This window comes from Mastomys coucha, unplaced genomic scaffold (assembly GCF_008632895.1).
Source record: "Mastomys coucha isolate ucsf_1 unplaced genomic scaffold, UCSF_Mcou_1 pScaffold7, whole genome shotgun sequence".
Classification (NCBI taxonomy): Eukaryota; Metazoa; Chordata; class Mammalia; order Rodentia; family Muridae; genus Mastomys; species Mastomys coucha.
Genome location: NW_022196913.1, coordinates 89,098,279 through 89,122,518, shown reverse-complemented (window position 1 = coordinate 89,122,518; position 24,240 = coordinate 89,098,279). Strand labels below are relative to the sequence as shown.

The window sequence follows — 24,240 nt, the reverse complement described above, 5'->3', positions numbered from 1 at the left end:
ATGTGGTGTGTCATATTTGTGGTGTGTGGTGTGTGCATGTGCATGTGGTGTATATGCGTGGTATATATACTTTTGTGTGTGTGGTATATGGTATGTGTGGTGTGTGTGGTGTGTGTGGTGTGTGTGTGTATGTGGTGTATATGTGTGGTATATATACTTTTGTGTGTGTGGTGTGTGGTATATTTAGTGTGTGTATGTGTGTGTAATGTGTATATGTGTTGGATATATGTTTGTGTATGTGCTGTATGGTATGTGTAGTATGGTGTGTGGTATGTGTGTGTGTGGTGTGGGGTGTGTGTGGTGTGTGTTTATGTGGTATATATATGTTTGTGTTTATGGTGTGTGGTATGTGTAGTGTGTGGGGTGCATATGTGTAGTATATATACTTTTGTGTGTGTGGCGTGTGGTGTCTGTAGTGTGTGTATGTAATGTCCATATGTGATGTATATATGTTTGTGTATGTGTTGTATGATATGTGTAGTATTGTGTGTGTGTGTGTTTGTGTGTGTGTGTGTGTGTGGTATGTGTGGTGTGGGCTGTTTGTGTGTATGTATATGTGTTTGTGGTGTAGTTCAGAGGACAACTTTCAGAAGTGTATTCTTGCTTTCCACCTCTTCAGGCGGGATCTCTTATTGTTTCTGCCACCATACTATGACTAGACTAGCTGGGCAGAGTGGTCAATTCCCCTGTCTCAGTCTCCCATCTCACCATAGAGTGCTGGGATTGCAGCTGGATTTCCTCACATCTGGCTCCTGATAGACTCAGACTCAGAGCATCTGGCTTGTGCTGCATGGGCTTCCAGCTGTGCCATCTCTCCTTCCCCACATGGCTTACTTTTATTCTTCTTCCTTTTGTTCAGTTCTTCTTTCTGTCCTCCTCTTACAGCTCTTCCTTGATATTTTCTCTCTTCTCCTGCTCCCTTCTTCCCTCATGTTGTCTAATTATCTTTAGGTTCTGATTTCTTCCTTTCTTTTCTCTTTCCTTTCTTATGTTTGCATTCCTTTTGGGGATCCTTCCAAGGTTCCTAGTAAGGCCACCTTCTCATTTCTGAGTTTATTGAGGTTCCTTCTGCCTCCTTAGCCTTTACATTAGCTCTGCTCTGAGGCTGCTCTTCAGATATCAGCATGTCTGTTGCTAGGTCCCATGTTGCCTCTGGAATCCTTTCCTGTTTTTTCATTTTAGGCTGGGTCTACTTTTGTTGTCCTGGAACTATGAATTGAACAGGCAGCACATAATATACTGTTTTCATGATCTATTTTCACATGAGTTTTCTAAAACCATTTTTAGTGTGTGTGTCTCTGTGTGTCTGTGTCTGTGTGTGGTGTGTATTTGTGGATGCTCATGTGTGTGTGTGATGTATATATGGTGTATGTGTAATATAATATATTTAGTTTGTATGTGCTATTTGTGTGTCTCTCTGTGTGTTGCATATTGTGTTTGTGAATGGTGTGTGTGTGTGTGTGTGTGTGTGTGTGAGAGAGAGAGAGAGAGAGAGAGAGACAGAGAGAGAGAGAAAGGCAGAGAGAGAGAGACAGAGAGAGAGACAGAGAGAGGTATGTGGTGGGTGTGTGTGAGAGAGATGTAGTATAAGTGGTATGTGTGGTATGTGTGTGTAACGTATATGTTTTTGTGGGTGGTGTGGTATGTGTTTGTGGGGGACACAAGCATGTAAGTGCAGTTATCTGAGGACGGAAGAGGGCACAAAATCTTACTGGAGCTTGATATACCTGATAGAAGTTCTGGGAACTGAACTCAGAGTGGTAGTGGTATGTGTTCTTAAATGCTGAGCCATCTCTCCAGCACATGTGTGAAATATATTTATTTATTTATTTATTTATTTATTTGCTAAATCATGGACATTTGGAGTTCTGGGCTATCGTTTCTTGTTGATTCCTAGTGCTTCTCAACTGGTAAAAGTGCTACAAACAAGCTCTTTGGGGGAAAGATAATCTGTTCATTCAGATATTAAACTGTTTTGTAAAGCCCACTATTCTTCCCCCCCTTTTTTTTTCATTTTTTCCCTGTGTTTTTATTTTCTTTGTCAGTTCCGAGTATCCAGTGCAGGGTTCATGTGTATTAGGCAAGAACTCTACACTGTTCCCAGCCTATATTTCCTCTTGCAACACACATGTACTCTCTTTTTTATTTTTAAATCTCCATGTAAGGCACTAGATATAGATGTGCCCTACGATGCCTACAACATCCTCTCATTTTCTTATTTCCAGTAAAATGATAACTTCTGAATTATTTTTAATACGTGTATGTGTGTGTGTGTGTGTTATATGGTGTGTAGCCATGTGTGGGTTATGGGTCTGCACAGATGCCTGCTAGAAGTCAATCGCATTCTAGCTTACATCCTTGTGAGAAGGTCTCTCATTGATCTGGAGTTTGGCTAGTGGCCTGCAGAAATCCTACTCTCTATGTCCCTGAAAGCTTTGGCTTTATAGGAACGTGGGGTTGTTATGTGAGTTCCTGCTTAGATGACAAACATTGTGACCAGCTGAGCACCATCTCCTCAGCTAGGCACCCAGTGTCTTATTGGGGATTAGGGTGATGACTTATCTGTCATTCCAGCTACCAGGTGCTCATGGGAAAGCCAGTTACACCGAGCGAATGACAATAGAAAATTTAAGGAAGCTATTTGTCTGTGAAGAATAGACTTTACTTTTTTTTTTTTTTAAATGCTCCCCCTCCCAGGAATACTTTAAAATTTGACCATCACTCCCTTTAGGTGGCTCCTTTAAATTCAAATGTGAAGAGGATTCATGGGCATTATCATGGTGATGCTGATTAAAAACAGGCTGCAAGAATAAGCAGTGTGGAGAGTGAGAAGGCTGCCACATAATTACACTTGCCACTGAAAATTTTAAGAACTTCTTTGCTATCAGAAGTGAGACACTGCAGTGCACTAGGCTTTGGGGAATGTGATTTTGAAGCTCTACACATGCAGAAGCAATCCTTATGTATATTAACAGGTTAAATTTGGGCATAGTTATTTTTAGCCTTGTCCATCCCTTGTCGATTTCTTCAAGCAATATGAAAATCAATAATTTCAACAGTGATCTTCATTTAATAACCTAGCTTTTTATTTGTAAGGTTTTACCTTTTTGACAATCAGCCCATAACCTCAAGTCCTCTCAAATTAGCACCCTCCTACTTTGCTCTGTTCTCATCAATTATAGTACTTGAAAAGGAACCACATCTGAGGAAGAGTTTGTGTGCGGTTCAAACAACTCCTTTTTCTAATGTGTTGAAAATGAGTAATTGTACTAAAGTGTCATTTTAAGAATTCAGCGGCTTTAAAACATTTTCTCTTGACACATTCCTTTAGATATTATTTTATTCAGTTTTAATGCAAATTATCAGGGGGAAAAGAATGAATTTGTACAGCCCATGAGAAAACAATCTTTGAATGTTTTTCAATTCTCTTGTGAAATGTTTCTTTTAAGTAACATGCAATAAGTTATAAAGAAAGTCCATGGAAAATACTGTGTGGAAGGAATAAATTCATTTTAAACTGCTAAGTTTGAAAGTTGGGATTGAAACATAATACCATTATTATTGTTAACAGGGAATATAAATTAAAAATCTGCTTTTGTTTGTTTGTTTGTTTTGTTTTGTGTTGCTTTTTTGACCTTTGTTTAGATGTTCGTGGTAGTGGTGGGGGTGGGGGTGGTGACGGTGTGTGTGTGTGTGTGTGTGTGTGTGTGTGTGTGTGTGTGAGTTTTACTTGGCCTGGTTTTTATGTATAGCTTTAATTGGCCTTAGAAAGGTTATATCCTCATATGCTTTTGTATGAAAGGCACAGTTAAGGGCTCTTTTGAAGGTCAAAGCCATGCTAAGGTTGCCTTGAGTTCTTATGGTTCCTTATTCCAGTTGACTCTGAGATGTTGGAGAAAACTTTCTGTTTGTCCTCAGTTACATTCGTTCTTTCAGCCCAAATGCAGGGAACCCTTACATACTTCAAATAGTAGTAACACGTTCTTCTTGCAGTCTAGAAAGAGTATAAATAGATCATTAGCCTGGTAACAGCAAGTGGAACCTTTCAGTTATGCTAAGTGTACTGTTTGAACAAAGTGTGTTAAATTTGCCACTGATGTCACCAGTTTCCATCGATTTGATCTATTCATCGTGTTGGCAGGATAAATTTACTGGATGGGTCATTTTATTAAGTAATATTTTATTCTTGTGACTATTGCTCTGCAGTGCGCTGACTAATACTTGTAGCATACTGACTAATGCACTTTATGAGCACGTGTAGCTCTTTAGAGCTTATTTAATTGTTAAACTGATGGAATTTAAGAAAACATTTACGTTAAATGAAACACATCATTCTCACTGCCTTTATCTTAGTAGCTACATGTGATCCATGCCTATCAATGGCAGAGAGAATAGTCAACAAAATTTTTATTACTTTGGAAAATTCCACTGGATGGAAGAGCTTCAGAGTTCTCATTTAATGCTTACAATAATCTAATTAAATGGCAAAGTTGTGCAACAACGTTATTTATATTCATAGGGGGGAGGAATGAGTCTTAGGTTCCTGTTTGGTTACAGATTTGATATGGAGAACATCTAGAAGTGGATAAATGCATGACAACATGACTGCAGTTGAACAAAATGTTTTTCACCCAGAATTTTTCATATTAAACATCCTTAAGACAAAGAGGTGGTCTAGTTCATTACAATGTTGATCCCAGAGCCCAGAAGACGCCAAATAGCAGCACTATAGAGCTAAAGGAATACATGCTGGGCCCAGAAAGAACATACAGCTATATGATTGTAATTCGTGAATATCTACATAGAAAATTTCTGTGCTCATTCATTATAATTTCAAGTGTTGGTTAGTAAAGGAAGTCAGCATGTTCTGCTTTTTCTATCTTTTAGTATAATCATAACTAGGAAATGTTTTCCCAAATATTGTCGGATTCTAACCTCTGAGAAATTTGGAGTAACTATGTGTAGGAATTGTCTCCTGATAATAGGTTTTAATAAATTGTGGCTGATAGTGCTTAAACTTTTCTTGCTGTGTATTTTCATTTAACTAAGCTAGCAGGAGATCAAAACTAACACATGTAGGTACTAAAAATAAAGTCAGTGTGGGCAGTAGACATGGATAAGTATCTTCTAATAAATTGTGTTTTATTTTTCAGAGGTGGCCAAATAAACAATATCAGATATGTATTACTGTGACTTATATAAACATGCTACTGAAAAAGAATCTTATAGAGTCTAGAACTTACTTCTTTTTGAGAGAAAAATGAAGTAGAATACTAAAAACTCGCATTTCCCTCCATAGTATTTTAATAAAATGTGATTCCCTAGCCATTTTGCTTTCCATACTGTGCAATAGCATGATTTATAGACACTAGCCAATAAGGCATTTTTGTAATCTATAGAAGGATCAAAATGAATGCTTTTTACCGTGAAATAAAATTTGTTAAGTTTTAGTTGTTGTTTGTGTTGTATATGAATGAACTCAATAGTGTGGATGAATTTTTAGGATAATTGTGGAATTTAGTAGTTGTTCAAAGCACACTGAATTGTAGAGTTGTCAGATCTACTTCCACAGGTGAAGAAACAAATCTCTTAGACACATTGTCAACACCAATTCAAACGATCTACTGTAGTCTGCAAAGTTTGTCACATTTCAATCAAAATACTTCCCTGATAATTACTCATAAACTTTTCTTCAGTCACAGTTAGAAACAACTCAAAAGGGATGGTAAGATGCCTAGAAATAGTTAATATTTTTCTTGAAAATCATATGTATAGGGGTTTCCTAAGAATATGTGTCCTAATTGCTTAACTACTTTGGTGTGGCTGGGCACATGGAGCTTAAAGATTTCAACATCAAACATAGTGGTGTTCTGTGGTAGTTTCTCAGGAATCTCACTTGTTTAAGCAGATGTTTTCGACCTTTTACATTAAAGAGCTCAGCATATTGCAGTGATGTAGTAGCTAAAATAACAAAATTATTCATCTCTAGACTTTTGCACTTTGTGTTTGTCATTATTATAAGATAGTAGTTCTGTATTTAGAACATTGATCAATGCTTAAGTTCCCAAAGTGATTGATAATTGCATCCCACTAAATGTTTGTTTCTTTGAAAATAAGGTTTCTTCTCAGTTGTGGTGAATTGGGAAGTTCATGTAGAAGTTTTGCAATAGAATGTTTTGTGCAACTTTCAGCTCTTTTTGATCAGTGTAAGGATGCTCTATGTGGTTTTTCTCAAGGATTTGACTTTGGCCCTCTTTCAAGCTGTTGACTCTCAGATTTCTGACTGGCAGGGTTCTCCAGTATTAGCTCTTGTGGTTCAGAGATTTTATCTTTGACAGATTAAAAACTATGTGCCATATATATATATGTATATATGTATATATATATGTGTATCACATACTTATGCATGTATGTTCATATGTGTGTGTAAGTGCATGCGTGCATGTGTGTAAGATAATCATCTTTTAAGTAAGAATGTGAAAACAATCAAATTATTATCTTAATTTCCATTTAGTCACAAGATGTTTATATGTTAGTGTTGATTTCCTAGAACTATAATGCTGGACATGAATTTAGAACTTACCACAATGAAGGAAGCTGTTGGCCAGAGTTTAAGTAACCTCATTAAAATTCTGCCTTTTTGGGAAGCAAATAAAAGCTTCCATTTTAATTCCATACAGTAGAGAAACAACCATTAGGGAATGCACTACAGAATATAATTTGCATTTTAAGTAGAACATTCAAGTGATTTTGAGAAGCCGAAACTTTTCTCATGGAATGATTTGGAAATGAGCAGCGATCACACATGTCATTTTTGAGCAGCTGTTGAAGAAGGCAGAACATGATTTTGCCACTTGCTTCATACATTACATCTGGTTGCTGGAAAAATAAGAAATCGCTGATGCTTGAAGGAAGTGCTTTTCTTTATATTTCCTTCCTTTCTTCCTTTCCTTCCTTCCTTCCTTCCTTCCTTCCTTCCTTTCTTCCTTTCTTCCTTCCTTCCCTCCCTCCTCCCCTTCCTCCCTCCTTCCCTCTCTTCCTCCCTCCTTTTCTTCCTTTCTTCCTTTCTATATTTTATTTTTTCAAGATTTTTTTATTTTTCAAGATTCGGTCAGAATTTCATTTTCAAACCCTGAGTTTTGGCTCAGTATGATTTTTGGCTGAAATGCCTATTCAGATCTGGAAATTTCTTATAAAGTACCTTTGAAGGCCTACATATCACCAATAACATTTCCCTTTCTTATTTTTCTCTGTTCAAGATAGAGTCTGCCTATTTAGCCCAAGACAGGCTTGAACTCTTGTCTTCCTATCTCTTGGCTTCTGAGTGTTGTATTATATTCTACGATAACATATTTTACTGTGCAACTCAAGTTTATACAAGACAGTAGAATTGTAGAGCTTTTCATAGAACGTTGCCTTATTTCAATGGCTAACCATCCTGGAGGAAATAGTGGTTTCTAGCTATTAAAGCCCTGACAGGTTTGCCTCCATTCCTTGGTAGAGAAATGTTTGAAATTTTCTGTATTTTTGACCACTTCATTTTAATTTGGTTTCATTGTGCAAAGTTAAGCTTCTGTTAGAAGCCCTATGTGCGATCATTTTAGGACATAATGTTTTGTCTAAAACAAAGAACTGCTTTTTGTCTGCTCTTTGCCTGCCACCTCAACATTCTAGAACTGAGTGTCACATTTTCTTAAAGAATCTCTTCAGTGAGTGAGCTCAGAGCCACTGCCTCTGGCTTTTATAGCAACCATTAGGTTTTCAAATGGAAACCCCATGTTATTTGAGTGTTTCTTGCAGTCATGTAGAACAATCCCACTCAATTGGAAAGAGATTTCTTAAAATATATATTATTTAGTTCTATGAATTGGTTATAGTACTTTTATTACATATCTTCCTCCTTTGTCCTAAAATGAAGTATTCAAGTAGCCCCCAGTGAGAAATAAGGACTGCCTCCCCTCCCCCTCCCCCATAGTTCAAGTGGTTTTCTAAGATGCTGGAAAAGTACTGTCAGTTTATAAAAATGTTCAATACTTGAAAATAACCCTCCCTTCCAGAGAAGTGACTGAATTCATGGCACGTATGGCACGTCTTAAGTAACTTCCATCTCTCCTACACTGCAGGTCACTTCAGGAGGAACATTCATTGGCATTGGACGGAAAACTCCAGATTGCCAAGGCAACACCAAGTATTTCCGCTGCAAATTCTGCAATTTCACTTATATGGGCAACTCATCAACTGAACTAGAACAACATTTTCTTCAGACTCACCCGAATAAAATCAAAGTGTCTCTCCCATCTTCCGAGGGCGTGAAATCTTCAGAGAAAAACTCTAACAAATCCATCCCTGCGCTTCGAGCCAGTGACTCTGGGGATGTAGGAAAGTGGCAGGACAAAATGACAGTCAAAGCTGGAGATGACACCCCTGTCGGCTACTCAGTGCCCATCAAGCCCCTCGATTCCTCACGACAAAATGGTACAGAGGCCACCAGTTATTACTGGTGTAAATTTTGTAGTTTCAGCTGTGAGTCATCTAGCTCCATTAAGCTGCTAGAACATTACAGCAAGCAGCATGGAGCAGTGCAGTCAGGCGGCCTTAATCCAGAGTTGAATGACAAGCTTCCCAGGAGCTCTGTCATTAATCAGAATGATCTAGCCAAAAGTGTAGAAGGAGAGCCATTGACCAAGCCAGAGAAGGGCTTGAGTGGGGCTAAAAAGAAGGACTTCCCCAGCAAGGGAGCAGAGGATAACATGGTAACGAGCTATAACTGTCAGTTCTGTGACTTTAGATATTCCAAAAGCCATGGCCCTGATGTGATTGTAGTGGGTCCACTTCTCCGTCATTATCAGCAACTCCATAACATCCACAAGTGTACCATTAAGCACTGTCCATTCTGTCCCAGAGGCCTTTGCAGCCCAGAAAAGCACCTTGGAGAAATTACTTATCCGTTTGCTTGTAGAAAAAGTAATTGTTCCCATTGTGCACTGTTGCTGTTGCACTTGTCTCCTGGGGTGGCCGGAAGTTCCAGAGTCAAACACCAATGCCACCAGTGTTCCTTCTCTACCCCCGATGTAGATGTGCTCCTCTTTCACTATGAGACCGTGCACGAGTCCCAAGCATCGGATGTCAAACAAGAGGCAAACCACCTGCTAGGATCTGACGGGCAGCAGGCTGTCAGGGAAAGCAAAGAACACTCCTGCACCAAATGCGATTTTATAACCCAGGTGGAAGAGGAGATCTCTAGACACTACAGGTAAGTTTTCTGGGGACCAAAATACCCAGGGAGTCAGAGAACCCAGAGGGAGGAGGCAGGAAGTGGTGGGGCTGTACATGTATGGCTGGATGTATAGGACGGTCCCATAGAAGGTCTTCTGCAGAATTGTAGATAAGTTGGTTGATGGGTGGCCTTCAGATTGTAATTTACTCACATGTTCTCATGTTTCCTATGTGTCTTCTATCACTTGCATGGAGCACTTTCCAATTCTCAGCGACATGTATGATGAGGTTACTCATTTAGCATAGCTAGTATGACTCTGAATCCCATAATTTTTGAAGGGACAGCTCCCAAATGAAAGCTTCTACTAGAATATATGTTACTTTCTGGAGGAAAAAAAATCAGCCTGAGAATATGTTGCCTGTTTCTCTCTTTGAACGAGATTGGTTGTTCCTTTCACTTTTCATACTTGAATAACACTCTTGATTGATATACAAACAAAATGTTGAGCTGAGATTTTGGAATGCACATGGATATGATTGCACTATCACTCCTTGGGGGCAGATAAAACAGGGTATTTAAGCTTAATTAACACAGACAACAGACACACACATCACACAGAAAAACACACACATTCACACACATTCACACACATACACACACACACACACACACACACACTTCTACTCCTTACTTCTCTTGATGTATTATTTTCCCTAGCTTACTGTTCATACTTTCTAGAGATGAGTTTAAACACTCATTTAATATATATATATATTATATATATTATGTACATAATATATATAAGTATATATATATATTTGCCTCAATTTCAGAACTATACATTTTACCAGGAATTGAATGTACAGGAGTAAATAATATAGGCACTGTTAGTAACCCTTTGGAACTGACAAAGAGGAGGAAAAGGCACCTTACATATCAGCAGGGGGAGTGCCACAAAAATCAAAAGAACCAAAGACTGCCCTTGAGATGAACATAGTAAGAGCACACCTTAACACTGGCAAGTCAGGAGATGCCATCCAAAGGAAGAGTGGTTTAAATTGAGACCTGTTTATAATCTGGGGTTGTTATACTCAAGCCTTGAAGATACAAGGTATACAGAGTTGAGCATTCATTGTTATTCTGCCTCTCAGCTCCAAAGTATAAAGTATATTTACTTTCTTCTATTTTTTTTTTTTTTAATTTTTGACATGGCCATACTGTAGCTCAAGCTTGAGTATAAATCTCTGTATAATCCAGGTTGACCTTAAACTCCTGGCAATATTCTTGCCTCAGGGTTTCCCACACATTGAGATGAGAGGAGTAACCCATTGTATGTAGCTTTTACTTGCTCTTTGAAATGCTTTTCAATATATAGGTTCGATAACCTAGATTTTAAAAAAAAAATCTGGTTAGTTTTGTGTAAATATCTTCTCAGTTATCAGTAATGAAGGAGCCGTGCCCAACAATAGGCTAAGAATGTTAGATGTTAATTTGAAGGGCATCCTAATGTTCACAGTGAATCAAAATGTTCAGAAAACACTTACTTGAGATTTACACTGTTTAATTTATAAGGTCAGCTCTAGGAAAGACACAGTGCTGCAATCAAATATGTGTTCACACTTGCAATGAGTGTTTCTGTCTCCTCTGATGTTAGCTGCATGCTAATTTCTTTCTGGACTAGCAAGCACCAGCTTTTCCTCAACTCTTAGTAGTGTGGGTGCACAAGTATGGGTGAGTTTGTTCGTATTGTCCATACATAGTTGTGAAGTGCTCCAAAATTTTTGAAGAAATTCTTATCTTTTTAATCATGAGGGAAATGGAATAAGTACACAAATATGCATATATATTATGTATGTGTGTATATGTGCATGTGCATGTATATGTGTGTGCATGTATGTATGTGTTGATGAGTATATCACCCTCCTATACACAAAGACAGCACTGACTGGTAACCATATGATTTTCTCCAGGAGTCTAGGCCATTACTTAAAGCTTTGTCTGAAGTAAGCAGGATATTTATGTTCTTTAGATAAAGGAAATAATCTTTGGATAAATGAATAATATGAATAAAGGAGATGTCTTCATAATGTCTGGATTTATTTAATTCTTAGTATTGAAAGTAGCTTCTACCAAAGAAAAGACTATCCTATCCTTACCATGCAGTGTAGCTGCAAAGTTTAACACATGAGCATGCATAGATTTTGGCAAATGTCTTTATGCAAATGGAATTCCCAGGCTCCTTTGCCTGCACAATAGTTTTCAATACTGACAGCTCCAAGGTGAGTTATATTTTAATCTTTCATTACATAGTTTTAGAGACTTTTGAGGATCTAAGGTATATGCCAAAGACAGTAGTTTGTTGGCTGTGAGTTTCAATCAGGCTCCCAACATTATGTTACCTAAGAAATTAAATAGAATGTGTCCTTAGGGCATAGAGTACTTTAATAATACTCACTTTTAAATACTGACATACTTTCATTGATCTCAGGACCTTTTAGATTTTAGGTGAATATCTACAATCTGGGAGTCTTTCTAGAATGATTTGAAATTGAGAGCCTTATGATTTCAAGAGTCATAATTCATGACTAGGAGGTATAAGGAAACTTTAATTAATCTCGATCACATTGGAAGCCTTAAGGATGTAAAATGAAATAGTCATGCAGGTGGTTAAAATTCAATTTGCTCTATAAGTATTTTTTTCAATGAAATGTTTTAAAAATAGAATAATAAGTCATCTTACCTTATCTTAAATCTATCTTTGCTGGTTATATTTTATTTATAATAGCCCTCTTAGGATATGTCTACTATCATTATGTTATTGTTATAAAACATTCTGGGATTTGAGTGCTTGATGTACAAGAGTGAGGCTATAACAGAAGTCAGGATAAGCCTCTAAGTGTGAAATCATTTTCATCCAAAACAGAGTTGATATGGAACTCTGAGAAATCTCAGTGTGGAATCCCTAAGTCTGGGCTATTCTGAGACTGAAATGGGAAATGGGTCATTTAGCATCCTTTCACAGTGTTAGAATGTCCCCTAATTCACCTTGTAGCTGCCATTATTTTCCATGCATGAATCTGTTTCTCTTACTTCATGTCTTCTATTAATTTATTACTCAATAGACAGTGCATCTATTTTCTATTAGTTATCATTTTAATCAAAATGTACAGTGTTTTCAGACCTAGGAAGGACAAAAATCTTCTTAAAAAAGCAACTGTAAGCAAGCATTTTAGTTAAAACATACTTTAAACACATTTGCCAGACTTCCCCAAATTTAAGGGGAATTTCCAAAGCTTATTCGTCACTTCACTAAGCATGAGCTAAACCATAGTGAGGGAGAAGTGAAAAGTAAGTGTGGCATGTGAGGTTGTGCAGAGGACAAATTGCAGTATGTCTGCTGGGTGTTGTCAAGACTAAGGCATGGGGTCCTCTGAAAAAGAAGCTGAATTCAAGTGGTCCGCTTTAATGCTGCTGCTAATTAAATGAGTTCTATATCAGTGCTTCACTGTTTGCTACCAGAAATAAACATAAATTTGTCCATAGAAAAGTGCTCAATTTTTACTTGCAAAGCAGTCCCAGTTAAGGTAAGTTTTATATGTGTGCACTGTTACGAAGTTTGCTATGTAGACAAAGAGCAGATAGACCATATGTGAAAGAGGTAGAAAGGAGGAGTGATAGATTATGATACCTAGGAACTTTAGATACAGGAATTTTCAGTGATAATGTCATAATTGCCATGTGTTTGAAGGAGTAAAATTACTATTTAAAATTAATCAAGCAATGCAAAACCTTACTGAGGTGAGCCAATGAACAGATACCATTACAAATGAAAAAGCACAATCGTTGAAACTTAAAGCAAATAGAATAAATGTCTGATGAAGTAATAATAAAGAGTCTATGAGGAAATCACAATGAGACATTAGAACAATATTGTTGAATAAATGTTAATTTATTTAAATATTTAATTTATTTAATTATTTAATTTGTGTGGGTGTTTTGTCTGCATGTTTGTCTATGCACCACTTGTTTGCTTGATGACTCAGAGACCAGAAAAGGGTGTTGGATTTCCTGGGTCTGGAGTTACAGACAGCTGTGAGACCCCATGTGGATGCTAGGAATAGGACCATGGTCTACTGAAAGAGCAGCCAGTGCTCTTAACTGCTGGGATATTTCTCTAGGCCCAGAGAGAAAAGTTTGAAGAAACAGCAAGGCAGTTGAAAATATAAAGCCAGATAATAAATACTATGTGGAAATACAATGAAATCTTTACATAAGCACAACGAATCAGAATCTTAGAAGGAAAATAGAGAATGGCATGGTTGGTATTTGAGGAGAAAATAGCAAACAACATTTTCCAGGACTCACTGATGAAACTATAGAACTCATGGATACGAAGAGGCATAAGGGAAATATATACAAATAAATGTACCCATAAATATATTATTGCAAAATCCAAAAGCCACGATCTTCAGGAGGAGCTTCAGACAAACCGTAAGTGAGGTACTTAGAGAAGAGAAGTTATGTGACATGCTCTCATTAGCAAAGTTGAAAACGGGAAGCAGGAGGAATATTGGCAAATGAAACCAACCTAGTGCTGCTTGGCAGCCACCCAGACAGTCTCTAAGGATAGAAGAGTAAAGACCTGTTCAGATAAGACCTGGAAAACAGCTCTATCACAGGTACCTGTCATTATGATATTTATGAATAATTTTAAGATGGTTGTCCTATACTTTTCATTTTGAAATAATTAACACTGGATGCTCAGAGTAATGAGCCTATGCCTTAATATTTATCTTAAAAGGAGCCAATGGAAAAATGGATAATGTGTTTGATTACACTGAAAAATGGATATTTATGATCAGCACTTAATTATCAGGAAATCTGGAAATGCCAAGTCTCCTGAACATCAGTTCAGTTTTTAAATTGGTAAAACCATGGCAATTATAGTGAGATGAGTGTTGATTTTATATTTTTTAAATAGTGCCTAATAAATAAATGCTTGGAATACTCAGATGCAGACATCATAGTTTAACTTGAAAACTTCCACTGCGAAACAGAACAATACTAAGGATATTACAGACCATGGAGAAAATAACCTGTAGCATTTTTTACTTTTATTTGTAAACATTAATTTAAATTAAATTCCAAAAATGCCGTGAATGTATGCCACATAGTTATCTGGGACAGGGCATGTTGCTCAGTGGGAGAGTGCAAGGGATGTGCAAGGCTACAGGTTCAGTCTCCAGTTCAGCAAAACAGATACATAAATAAATCTAAAAGAAAAAGAAAATAGCTAGCTAGCTTTTGAATAAGAGGACTTAGGATTGATTTTCAGTTTATGACAAGTTTTATATTGATTACTACTTGTTGCTTGCTTTTCTTTTATTGGAAGACATATTTCTACTTTGAATACTTATATTTAGGGCATCATCCTTTTCAAAATGAATTACAAATTGGAATTTTCTAGGCATGGCATTATGATTTTTTTTTTCTAACACTAAGTGGGATAGACAGATTAACCTATTTAAGATGAAGTACCCTCTTTATTAAAGATACTTACTACAAATTAACTATTAGTCAGACTATTGAAACTTAAGCAATGAGCAGGGCATTTCTTCCTAGTAAGACCAAATATACCTCACTTCTAAAGTATTTTGTCACGTGTCTGTAATTCTAAAAAATGGTAGGTGAAGAATCAGGAATGGAAAAGCCATTCTCCAATCATCTTCCATACTGAGTCAGCTTGGTCTACACAAGACCCTGCCTCATAGAGAGAACATTAGAAAAACAATATTGACTTGATTATTTATCTTTTCTCTGCTTAGGATCTGCCTTTCAAGAACTCTCATATCTTTTCTCCATTATTCTAAGATATCAGTACTGTCAATAAATATTACAGATATTGATATCAACAAAGTAGCTCCTGAGAAATGACCAGTGCTGCTAGATAATAGACCTATTGATCTATGTTTAAATTAAAATATTTACTCACCTTCATTGACCCTATGTGTGTCATAATTTGTAATTATTTGATCCTGTAAAGTTTTATTGATTAACATTTATGACTTTTTTATTTCCCTTGATCATCATTTTATTCACTGTTAAAACTATGGTTTAAATTTCTCAGAATGATTATTAATATTCAGTAAGAAAGTGTCTTTCAGGAGATACTTAACATCAGTCAATAAAAAGAGAATGTAAGAGAGTAAAGGAAAACATTGCTATTGCTGTTTTTAGTATATACTGACTGGTTTACTGTACAAATACAAATACCATCTGTTTTATTTACTCTTCTATTGCTGTGTCAAGACACCTCAATTAAGGCAACTTAGAGAAAAGTTTATTGGGGACTTACAATTTCAGAGATTAGAATCCATCACCAATATGGTAGAGACCATGTTCCCAAGCAGGAAACTTGATGTTAAAACAGTGTCTGAAAGCTTACATCTTGATTCAGATATATGAGGCAGAGAGGGAGAGGCACGAAGGATGTCTTATGATAGTGACACAACTCCTTTAACAAGGCCACTCCCTTAATCCTTCCCAAACAGTTCCACCAACTGTAGACCAAATATTCAAACAAATGAGCTTATGGATGCCATTTTCACTCAAATCACCCTACCATTAGAGTTTTGTAAAATATATAGGATTTTTCTTTTAGCTGGATTTTTTTTTCTGCAAACATTCCTGATCCTGTTATGAATTATGAAAATCAAAAGAACCTCTAGCACTGAATGAATTAATGCTACTTTTTAGGATAAAAGCTAACTGCATGTTGCAATCTCAGAAGGATACTGAATAAATTTTTTTAATATTACATGAAAATTCTATGAAATAGGATAAACTATTAACCTTTTTCTTCTCACAGCAGTTCAAAGTTTCTTAAATTGAAGTTGAAGTTATTTTTCTAGCTAGGTTATTCTTTTTTTCCTGAAAGGAAATGATGATTTAGATGTTCATACCTTGGAATAACATCACATGGCTTGTTTTGTAAATGGTTATTGCCCTCATTCTTTTTTCTATCCTAAGACATTTTGTAGTCCCCCTTTTATTGTATCATTTTGTCAGTAATTTTATTTTAAATCATTGTGAAATGCTTATGCTTCTGCATAGTCAAAAGCAGAGTGGTAATTTGGGAGTTAGAAATTTTGTGACATTAACTGTGTGTAGACTAAATGGATAAGGGGCCATTTCTCCACCTGATTGTCCAGCAATAAACCCTGAACTTAAGAGCCTTGCTTTTTGGTGTTTCATCATCAGACACACTTCATAACAAGATACATTTATCAATCCAGAAACTGTTATGTACCGTCCCCCATATGTTCAAACCATGCTTATCATGTTCCTCCCTCCCTGGTGGTCTTCTTTGGTTTAAAAATTTTCCCCACCACCACCACAGCCACCAATGCATTAGGTAGGCTTTTCAATGGATTGGCCAAACTGTTTCCTTTTGTTATTTCTGTCTATGGTGACCTCTTCCTTATCTCAAACTTGCCAAAACATGCTCTATTGTCCATTGATTGCTAGTTTTATGTCATCTGACAGGAAGGAATCTCAATTGAGGAAATGTCTCCCTAAGATCAAGCTGAGGACAAAGCTGGAGGGCATTTTTAAAATTAGTGATTTTTGTCTGAAAGTCCAGCCATTGTGGATGAGGACCCACTTCTTATCTGTCCTCCTGGGTTCTTGAAGAAAGCAAGGTGAGCAAGTCATGAGGAGTAAGCCAGTAAGCAGCACCCCTCCATGACCTCTGCATCAGTTCCTGCTTCTAGGGTCTGGCCCTGTTTGAGTTCCTCTCCTGACTTCCCTTGATGAATGATGATGATGAAATATAAGCTAAATAAACCTTTCCTCCTTAAGTTGTTTTGGTCATGGTGTTTCATCACAGCAGTAGTAAGTCTATTTAGGATGCCTTCTGCTCCTTCTCATGAAAGGACAGCTCCTTCTTGGCCTTTGGAGTTATAGACCTCCCTCACAAAGGTCCTTCACTTCCCTAAGCAATCCTCATACTATCTCTTTCATGTCATTCTTTTCACACACACCACTCTTGTACCTACATATTTATGTATAGTAAAGCTTATCATCCCGACTTCTAGCCTAGAAGTGCCAAGGAAGCAAGGATCATGAGGTCTGATTTTACCAGAATGTAGCCAGGAGCTTGCAAAATGATATATTGATGATTATCTACAATTGGACTAACTTCAAGTAATAGCTCATAGAACTTACTGTGGTTCTTGTTGTTGATATATGAAGTGAATAAAAAGTGCTTCATATGATATTTGGAGAGTTAAGTCAGACTTTTTAATCAAAGAAAAAAATGCCTCATTGCAAATTGAACAACATTCATTGTTGTGTGCTTTCTGATGATATTTTTTTACAATTAAATGGATTTTTGAGTCAAATATTTGTCTTAATATAGTTGTTGTTTTCTCTTTAACAATGGAGATGTTATAAAATCTGGCAATGAGATCTCTTTGTTTGATGATTTTTAAAAAGAAAGCACACACATGAATACATATACACATATGTAGGCTCCTTTAACAAATATATCTGTACAGCAATTGGCATGCTTGTTGATACCTAGCAGACAGTCAGTTTGCTCAGTTTACAGATATATATATATATATATATATATATATCTCCACAGGTTCTGCAATTCCTTCAAAAAATTTCTTGTTTCAACACACCTTACCTTGTAGATTATATAGATCAGATAGTCTTATTTCATTGACTAAATGGATTCAAATATATGATAGAAAGTAATATTTAATCACAGAATATTTTAACATATTGGAAAGGTACAAAAAAGGAACTGAACATTAAAAATCATAATGCATTTATAATGAAACAGTGCCTCAGTTTAGGTCAGATAAACAAAAGTGGAAAGGCCATTGGTTAAATAATGGATATCGACAACTAATTTAGAACTGATGATTATCCATCACGATAAAATGAGCAGCAGGTGATAATGAGGCTAAATGCCCAGTTCTAATGGTAATTAACTGCCTCCCTGTATGTCCATGCATGTGTGTGTGAGTGTGTGTGCGTGTGTGTGCATGTGTGTGCATGTGTGTGTGTTAGTACTAAAGAAAACTTGACATTCTTATATGGAAATGAAAATGCCTGTTAATTAAATTTTAATTTCTGCGTGTTGACAATATTGTATTTCTTTCAACCTCTGCTCTGTTGCATGAGAGAAGTCAGGTGCATGAGGACTGTTTTAGCACAGAGCATTCCCTTCAAAATTCTGGCTTCCCATTGACTTTTTTCTTCCTTCCAGGAGAGCACACAGCTGCTATAAATGTCGTCAGTGCAGTTTCACAGCTGCTGACACTCAGTCACTATTGGAGCACTTCAACACAGTTCACTGCCAGGAACAGGAGATCACTACTGCTAATGGCGAAGAGGATGGCCATGCCATACCCACCATCAAAGAAGAGCCCAAAATTGACCTCAAGGTCTACAGTCTGCTAAACCCAGACTCTAAAATGGGAGAGACAGTTCCCGAGAGCATAGTCAAAAGAGAGAAACTCGATGACAAGGAAGGGCTGAAAGATAAAATCTGGACTGAGAGTTCAACTGATGACCTACGTGGTGTGGCTTGGAGAGGGGCGGACATCCTACGGGGTAGTCCATCCTACACTCAAGCAAGTCTAGGGCTCTTGACACCTGTGTCCAGCTCCCAAGAGCAGACAAAGACTCTGAGGGACAGCCCCAACGTTGAAGCTGCCCACCTGGCACGACCTATGTATGGCTTGGCAGTAGATACCAAGGGCTTTCTGCAAGGAGCTCCTGCTGGAGGCGAGAAGTCTGCATCTCTTACCCAGCAGTATCCTGCTTCTGGAGAGAGCAAGACCAAGGATGAATCCCAGTCACTGTTACGGGTAGGAAGGTTTCCTTATTTAAAATAATTTATACCAAACATACGTTTTGAATTCTTAGCCTAATGTATTGTGTAGTGAAATTAAATAATCTGTATTGATGCAGTGATATTTTATATGCATGAAGGCCAAAAGAGCAGAAAGTAGCTCATAGGGGCTTGTGCCTAATATGCATATGCAGTCCTAGGTAGGCAATTGCCTATTTGTCTTTGCTCTCAGCTGTGATGAAGGCTGGTTAATCATTCTTGGTGATTATGCAAAACAACAAAGCTGCCTTTGGAAGAGGGAGCTTTCTAATCCCATAGAGATGCTCAGCTGTATTCAAATAATGATCAGACTGCTAAATTTTAAGGTGCTGTGATACAGTACACAGTTGATAAGGGAGGTTAGTAGAGATTAAAACACTAAAAATGTAAACTCCTGGGCGAGATGTTAATTGGAAAGCAGCATTTCTTAATACACATACACACACACACACACACACACACACACACACACACACACACACACCAGTGCCTGTAGTTCAGTTGTCAGAAAGAATGAAAAAAGATGAACAAAATCTAAAAGTGAATGGTGCACTTACTGCCCAGAGAAGAGCTCCTTCTATTTCATATTCTCAGGGCTTTTTAGGGATGGAAGCAGGGGTGCCAGTGGGGAGGGAATGAGATAGAATCTACAACTAATCTTCATTAGTGTGCTCCTGCAATGTAGACTCAATGCTCTCAAAAATTATTTTATCTTTTAAAACTTCATGAGCTCCCACATGCTGTTTATGCATTTTGCTCAAGGCAGAGAATACCCTTCAGCATTTTTACCTCAGTGCTGAGAAAGTTTAGTCACTTCTGGAGGTTGTGAAACTATGTCCCTGCACAGAAGCTAGGAGCAGAAACTAGCTCACTTTACAAAAACACCTGGTTAGGAAATGGAGTTCAGTCTGCCCAGATCTTTGACTTGTAGGTCAGAGACCTTAGGCCAGAGAAGAAGGTCTTTGCTGTGAATCAGCTCTGCTGCTCTCTTCTCACTTCCTTCAGATTCTCTGAAGCCTTTCTGTGTGTCTCTGGTGTCTGTGGAGTGGAGCTAAGGAAAGTCCCTGGGAGGCGACACAGTCAGTTAGGAAAGCCGTTCCTTTTTCTGCCTGATGTTAAGCCCTAGATTTAAGCCTTGAATATAGAAGAGGGGGCACCTTTTACCATCAAGAAACAAAGCTGTTTTGTTTCATCTGGCAGGAGCAAATGTTCTCCAAGTACCTTTGGAAAGAAAGCAAACAGTTCTGTACCCTTAAGGAGCATGCTTATTTCACAACACTTCCATTGTAGAACCATAGGTAGATGCACCTGAATATTGTAAGTAGCCTTTTTAAGAGCTCTGTGATAAATATATATATGTATGTATATATATACATATACATACATATATATATATATATATTGGTCTCAGAGGTCTTTTATGATTTCTATTTGAGAGAGAGAATGGTATTAGATTTGTTATTAGAGTCATTGACACTTAACAATAGTGTACACTTAGGTGGTTTCCTTCAGATCACCTGAGCCTCCTCCTGTCTTCCTTTTCCAAATAACTGACATTTCTGCTTGGCTATGAGTTATTCTAAGTAATTAATATTATTATTATTTTAACTATTTCCAGTGTGTCAACTTTCCTGCCTCCTTCCAAGAACTTGGGATGATAAGTAGCTGATTAAGCAGCAGTCTGAAAGCCTTAGCCATGTGATCAGGCCGAGGAGGATAAAACTTCTCAAAACAATTCGTTCTTTTTAGTTCCTTCACTTCCTTAATTCCCTGACTGCAAGTTTCTATTGCACCATTTCAACTGCCCTTTCACTTCCTCTGCATTAGCTGCTGAAGTAGGAGATCCTTGGCACAACGAAGTCCTCAATGAACGGCTCAATCCCTTACCTTGTGATTTATGAGTTTTAAAAGCTGCTGTCTACTTCATTTCAGAGCACAGGCACACACACACACACACACACACACACACACACACGTTTTGCAAGACAGGCTCGTTGTTCTGTGACTTTAATCAAATTTGAATCTTTAAGATTTATACTTTATAATATAATGGTTCTTTTGGGAATCTCTAATTCTATTGGATATTTGGAATAGAGGAGTAGGCCAGTTTGGTACACTTAAGTGAATTTCAAATTTTTGATCTGTAATAACTTCGTGAGCTTTGAAAGAAACCTAGTCACATTGCCAAGCAGAGAAAAATTTGGTTGAGAAATTAAGGAGATTTGTATCTTTAGTGGTGAATAGGAGACACTTTATTATCATAGCAAATATACTGTCTATTCATTCTGGAAGGACGTGCCCTGCAGAATATCATTGCCATGCTTACTAAAGGCAAAAATGATGCAGTTCTGTGTGTTGTTGTAAAACCCCAAACTGGTATCATGTTTATAAATGCACAATAAAAGTACAGAACTGATGGGAGTGAGATGCCGTGTTCTACCTATGTATAGGGAAGATCATTAACTTTCGAGTTTCTGAAGCAGAGTGGAACCTGTGAAGTGAGCTCCTCTTGCATGCATGGGTGTGTTTACTTATAGTAACCATAGTAACCCACTTAGGCCATGGAAGTCTTTTTTCATTGGTTTGATCAGGAGTACAGCAGCATGCAGCATAGTAAGCTAGTAAATGCTTTTATAGAAATTGCTGTTGCCAAGAGAAAAATCTTTAAATTGTTCTGGTGAGATGTACTAAATGATAGAAAAAGTCAAGGGCAGAAAGGTTGTCCTAGATTTTAGGACCAAGGGCTTACAGTAGTTCAGGACTGATAAGAGATGAAAACCTTTTCAGTGCCTAGGCCAGGTGTGTTTAGGCTTAGTTCACAAAGCGTGTGACTAGAGTGCTGCTTTCAGGATATTCCTTCTCTAAGGACACATTTTACTTCATTTTAATTAATTAACGTATTTTTACTGGATCTGCTGCTAGCAGTTTGCTCTCTTCCTACAAGCATAGAAGGAAGCACTTCAGAGGAGCTTCCGGTTCATATTCTTTCATCAGCACCAACCCTGTTTACTGTTTGTGTAATTGCTTGTTTTTATTTTTTTCCCTTTTGTTGTGTGTCTAGAGCAATACTCGCCCTTTGGGGCTCTCTCAGGCCATTTGCTTATTTATGTTCTCATTTAGTGAATGTCCTTCTGTTTTAGCTTTGCTATGAATAGTAAAGACATGGATAGAGCTCCAAATTGTTTATGCCACCTGTGTGGATCACTGAGCTCAGATGATGACAAAGGACACATTGGCTTAAGTTTTCCCTTATAAATTGCTTTTTGAAAAGTTAAACATTTTACTTCAATCAGTTTGACTATAATGTCTCTGAGTATTTTGTGAGTTTGAAGGAATAGTAATGATTTTTAGTTAAGTAAAATTTTTGCTATATTTTCGATAAAATTTGTTACAATTGTTCATGTTATATGCACAGTTTGCTTTTTAAATGTAGTGGTCACCAACATTTAGCAAATACAAAATCAGTGTTTTTACTTATATTTCAATTTGGCTTCCTGAAGAACTTATAAAAATATTCAACATTACCTATGCCAAAATGGGATAATCAATTAGTTACATGTTTTAAAATACTTTTTTCCCTTCATATTTAAGTGGTGGGTTATAGTCTTGATTGTCCCATGTACAACTTTGTACCTTTTTATCTGAGCAGTGTATATATCTATTTTCTTTTAGAGAAACAAATCCAAAATATAATTGTATTGATCTTCTATTAGTTCCTGTTTCATCATTCTGGATTTTATTCACACACTAGAATTTTTAAAGTTATTTTTGTGAAATAGAAATCGTTCAACAGAGAAGCAAGCAAATAGGGAGAAAAAAAATTGGACTTTAAATATCACAATGATTTGGCCAGTAACAAATGGAGTTTTTTATTGAAGCAAATGCCCAAGCAGAGGAATTCAAATGAATGAATCTTTAAGAGGAAGCAGGGCAGATCACCAGCCAGGCTCCAGCCAATCATTTTTCAAGACGGTGTCATAGTTGCATGTGTGGACAAAAATTCTTCCTTAGGTTATCTAATAGGAACTTTCTTCAGCCACAAGGTGAAACTGAGCCACAGTGGCATTGATTTTTGGGGTTATTGCTTCAATGTCCTTATCAATGTGTTGGTTTTAACATCTACACCCTGCACCACTTTGGCATTAGTGGAGACTTTCAGATGTGGGCCTCTGGGAATTGAGTTCCTTGGCAGGCCACTACCTGTCCAAGTCGAGCCTGCAGGAAATCCAAACATCTATCTCTGACCCAGGATCTGCTTACCGCCTTCTTTGCAGCACTGCTGTGTGGCTTAGTTAATTAATGTTTGTCAGCTCATTCGAGGTCCTCAGATTCAGAGGGCCTGATAAGCAGAAGCAGCCTGCTTACTTGCTCCTCTTGAAAAAGTGATACTGAGGCAGTACAAAGCAGACCTTCTTTCTCTTTTTCTTTAGCAGTGTTAAATTTATAGCCTAAAGGCTGCTGATACTGGACTCCTTTCAGATGCAAAAATGTTCTTTTGGAAGCAGCTCTACAACAAGCCCCCATGATGAATACCTTTACAACAACTGACACAAGACCTCAGGAACCTTTTGAAAGTAAAGATGATCTCTAGTGAAAAGAGATATTTATTGTTGCGCTTCATATTAAATGAAAACCAAACCAGAATCTAAGTCATCATGAAGGAAATGTTGACTTAATGTCTATGTAAATAACCATTTCCCTCAGCATCTTTGACTCTTTTACGCCTGTATAGTCTTACTGAATAGGTGAGACTCCATCAGAAGTATATTAATATATTACTCACCTACTGGAGAAATATAGTCCTTATTATTTATTCCATACAGATACTGTGTAATTCTTGTATAATTACCTGCCTGTACTTTGTATTGATGACTTTCTTGTGAGAGAAAGGGCTGGCAACTGTTAGAAAAATTTATGATCTAAACTCAAATTTAGTTTGGTATTTTCAAAAATAAAGCCTAGAAATTGAATTTAATGTAACTAATAGTGGGCATGGCCATTTTAATTGTATTTACTAAGGTAGCTTTTTTTCCTTCTTACTAGTCATAAATATTTTGCAGCAAAATATAATTTTTTGATGGATATAAAGGAATGCAATTACACATAAACAAGTTTG

General features: G+C 37.1%; 1 protein-coding gene across 9 annotated transcripts in view; it reads left to right on the top strand.

The window, feature by feature from the left end:
* The window catches only part of Trps1 (transcriptional repressor GATA binding 1), a 234,865-nt gene that overhangs the window by 50,261 nt on the left and 160,364 nt on the right, over window positions 1-24,240 (top strand). For 7 of the 9 annotated variants that reach the window (XM_031358332.1, XM_031358329.1, XM_031358333.1 and 4 more), the window contains exons 3-4: window positions 8,124-9,253; window positions 18,498-19,101. In XM_031358332.1, coding sequence (XP_031214192.1) covers window positions 8,124-9,253; window positions 18,498-19,101 — 1,734 coding nt within the window. The remainder of the gene's footprint in view (window positions 1-8,123; window positions 9,254-18,497; window positions 19,102-24,240) is intronic. The other 2 variants (XM_031358335.1, XM_031358334.1) reach the window with 1 other exon arrangement.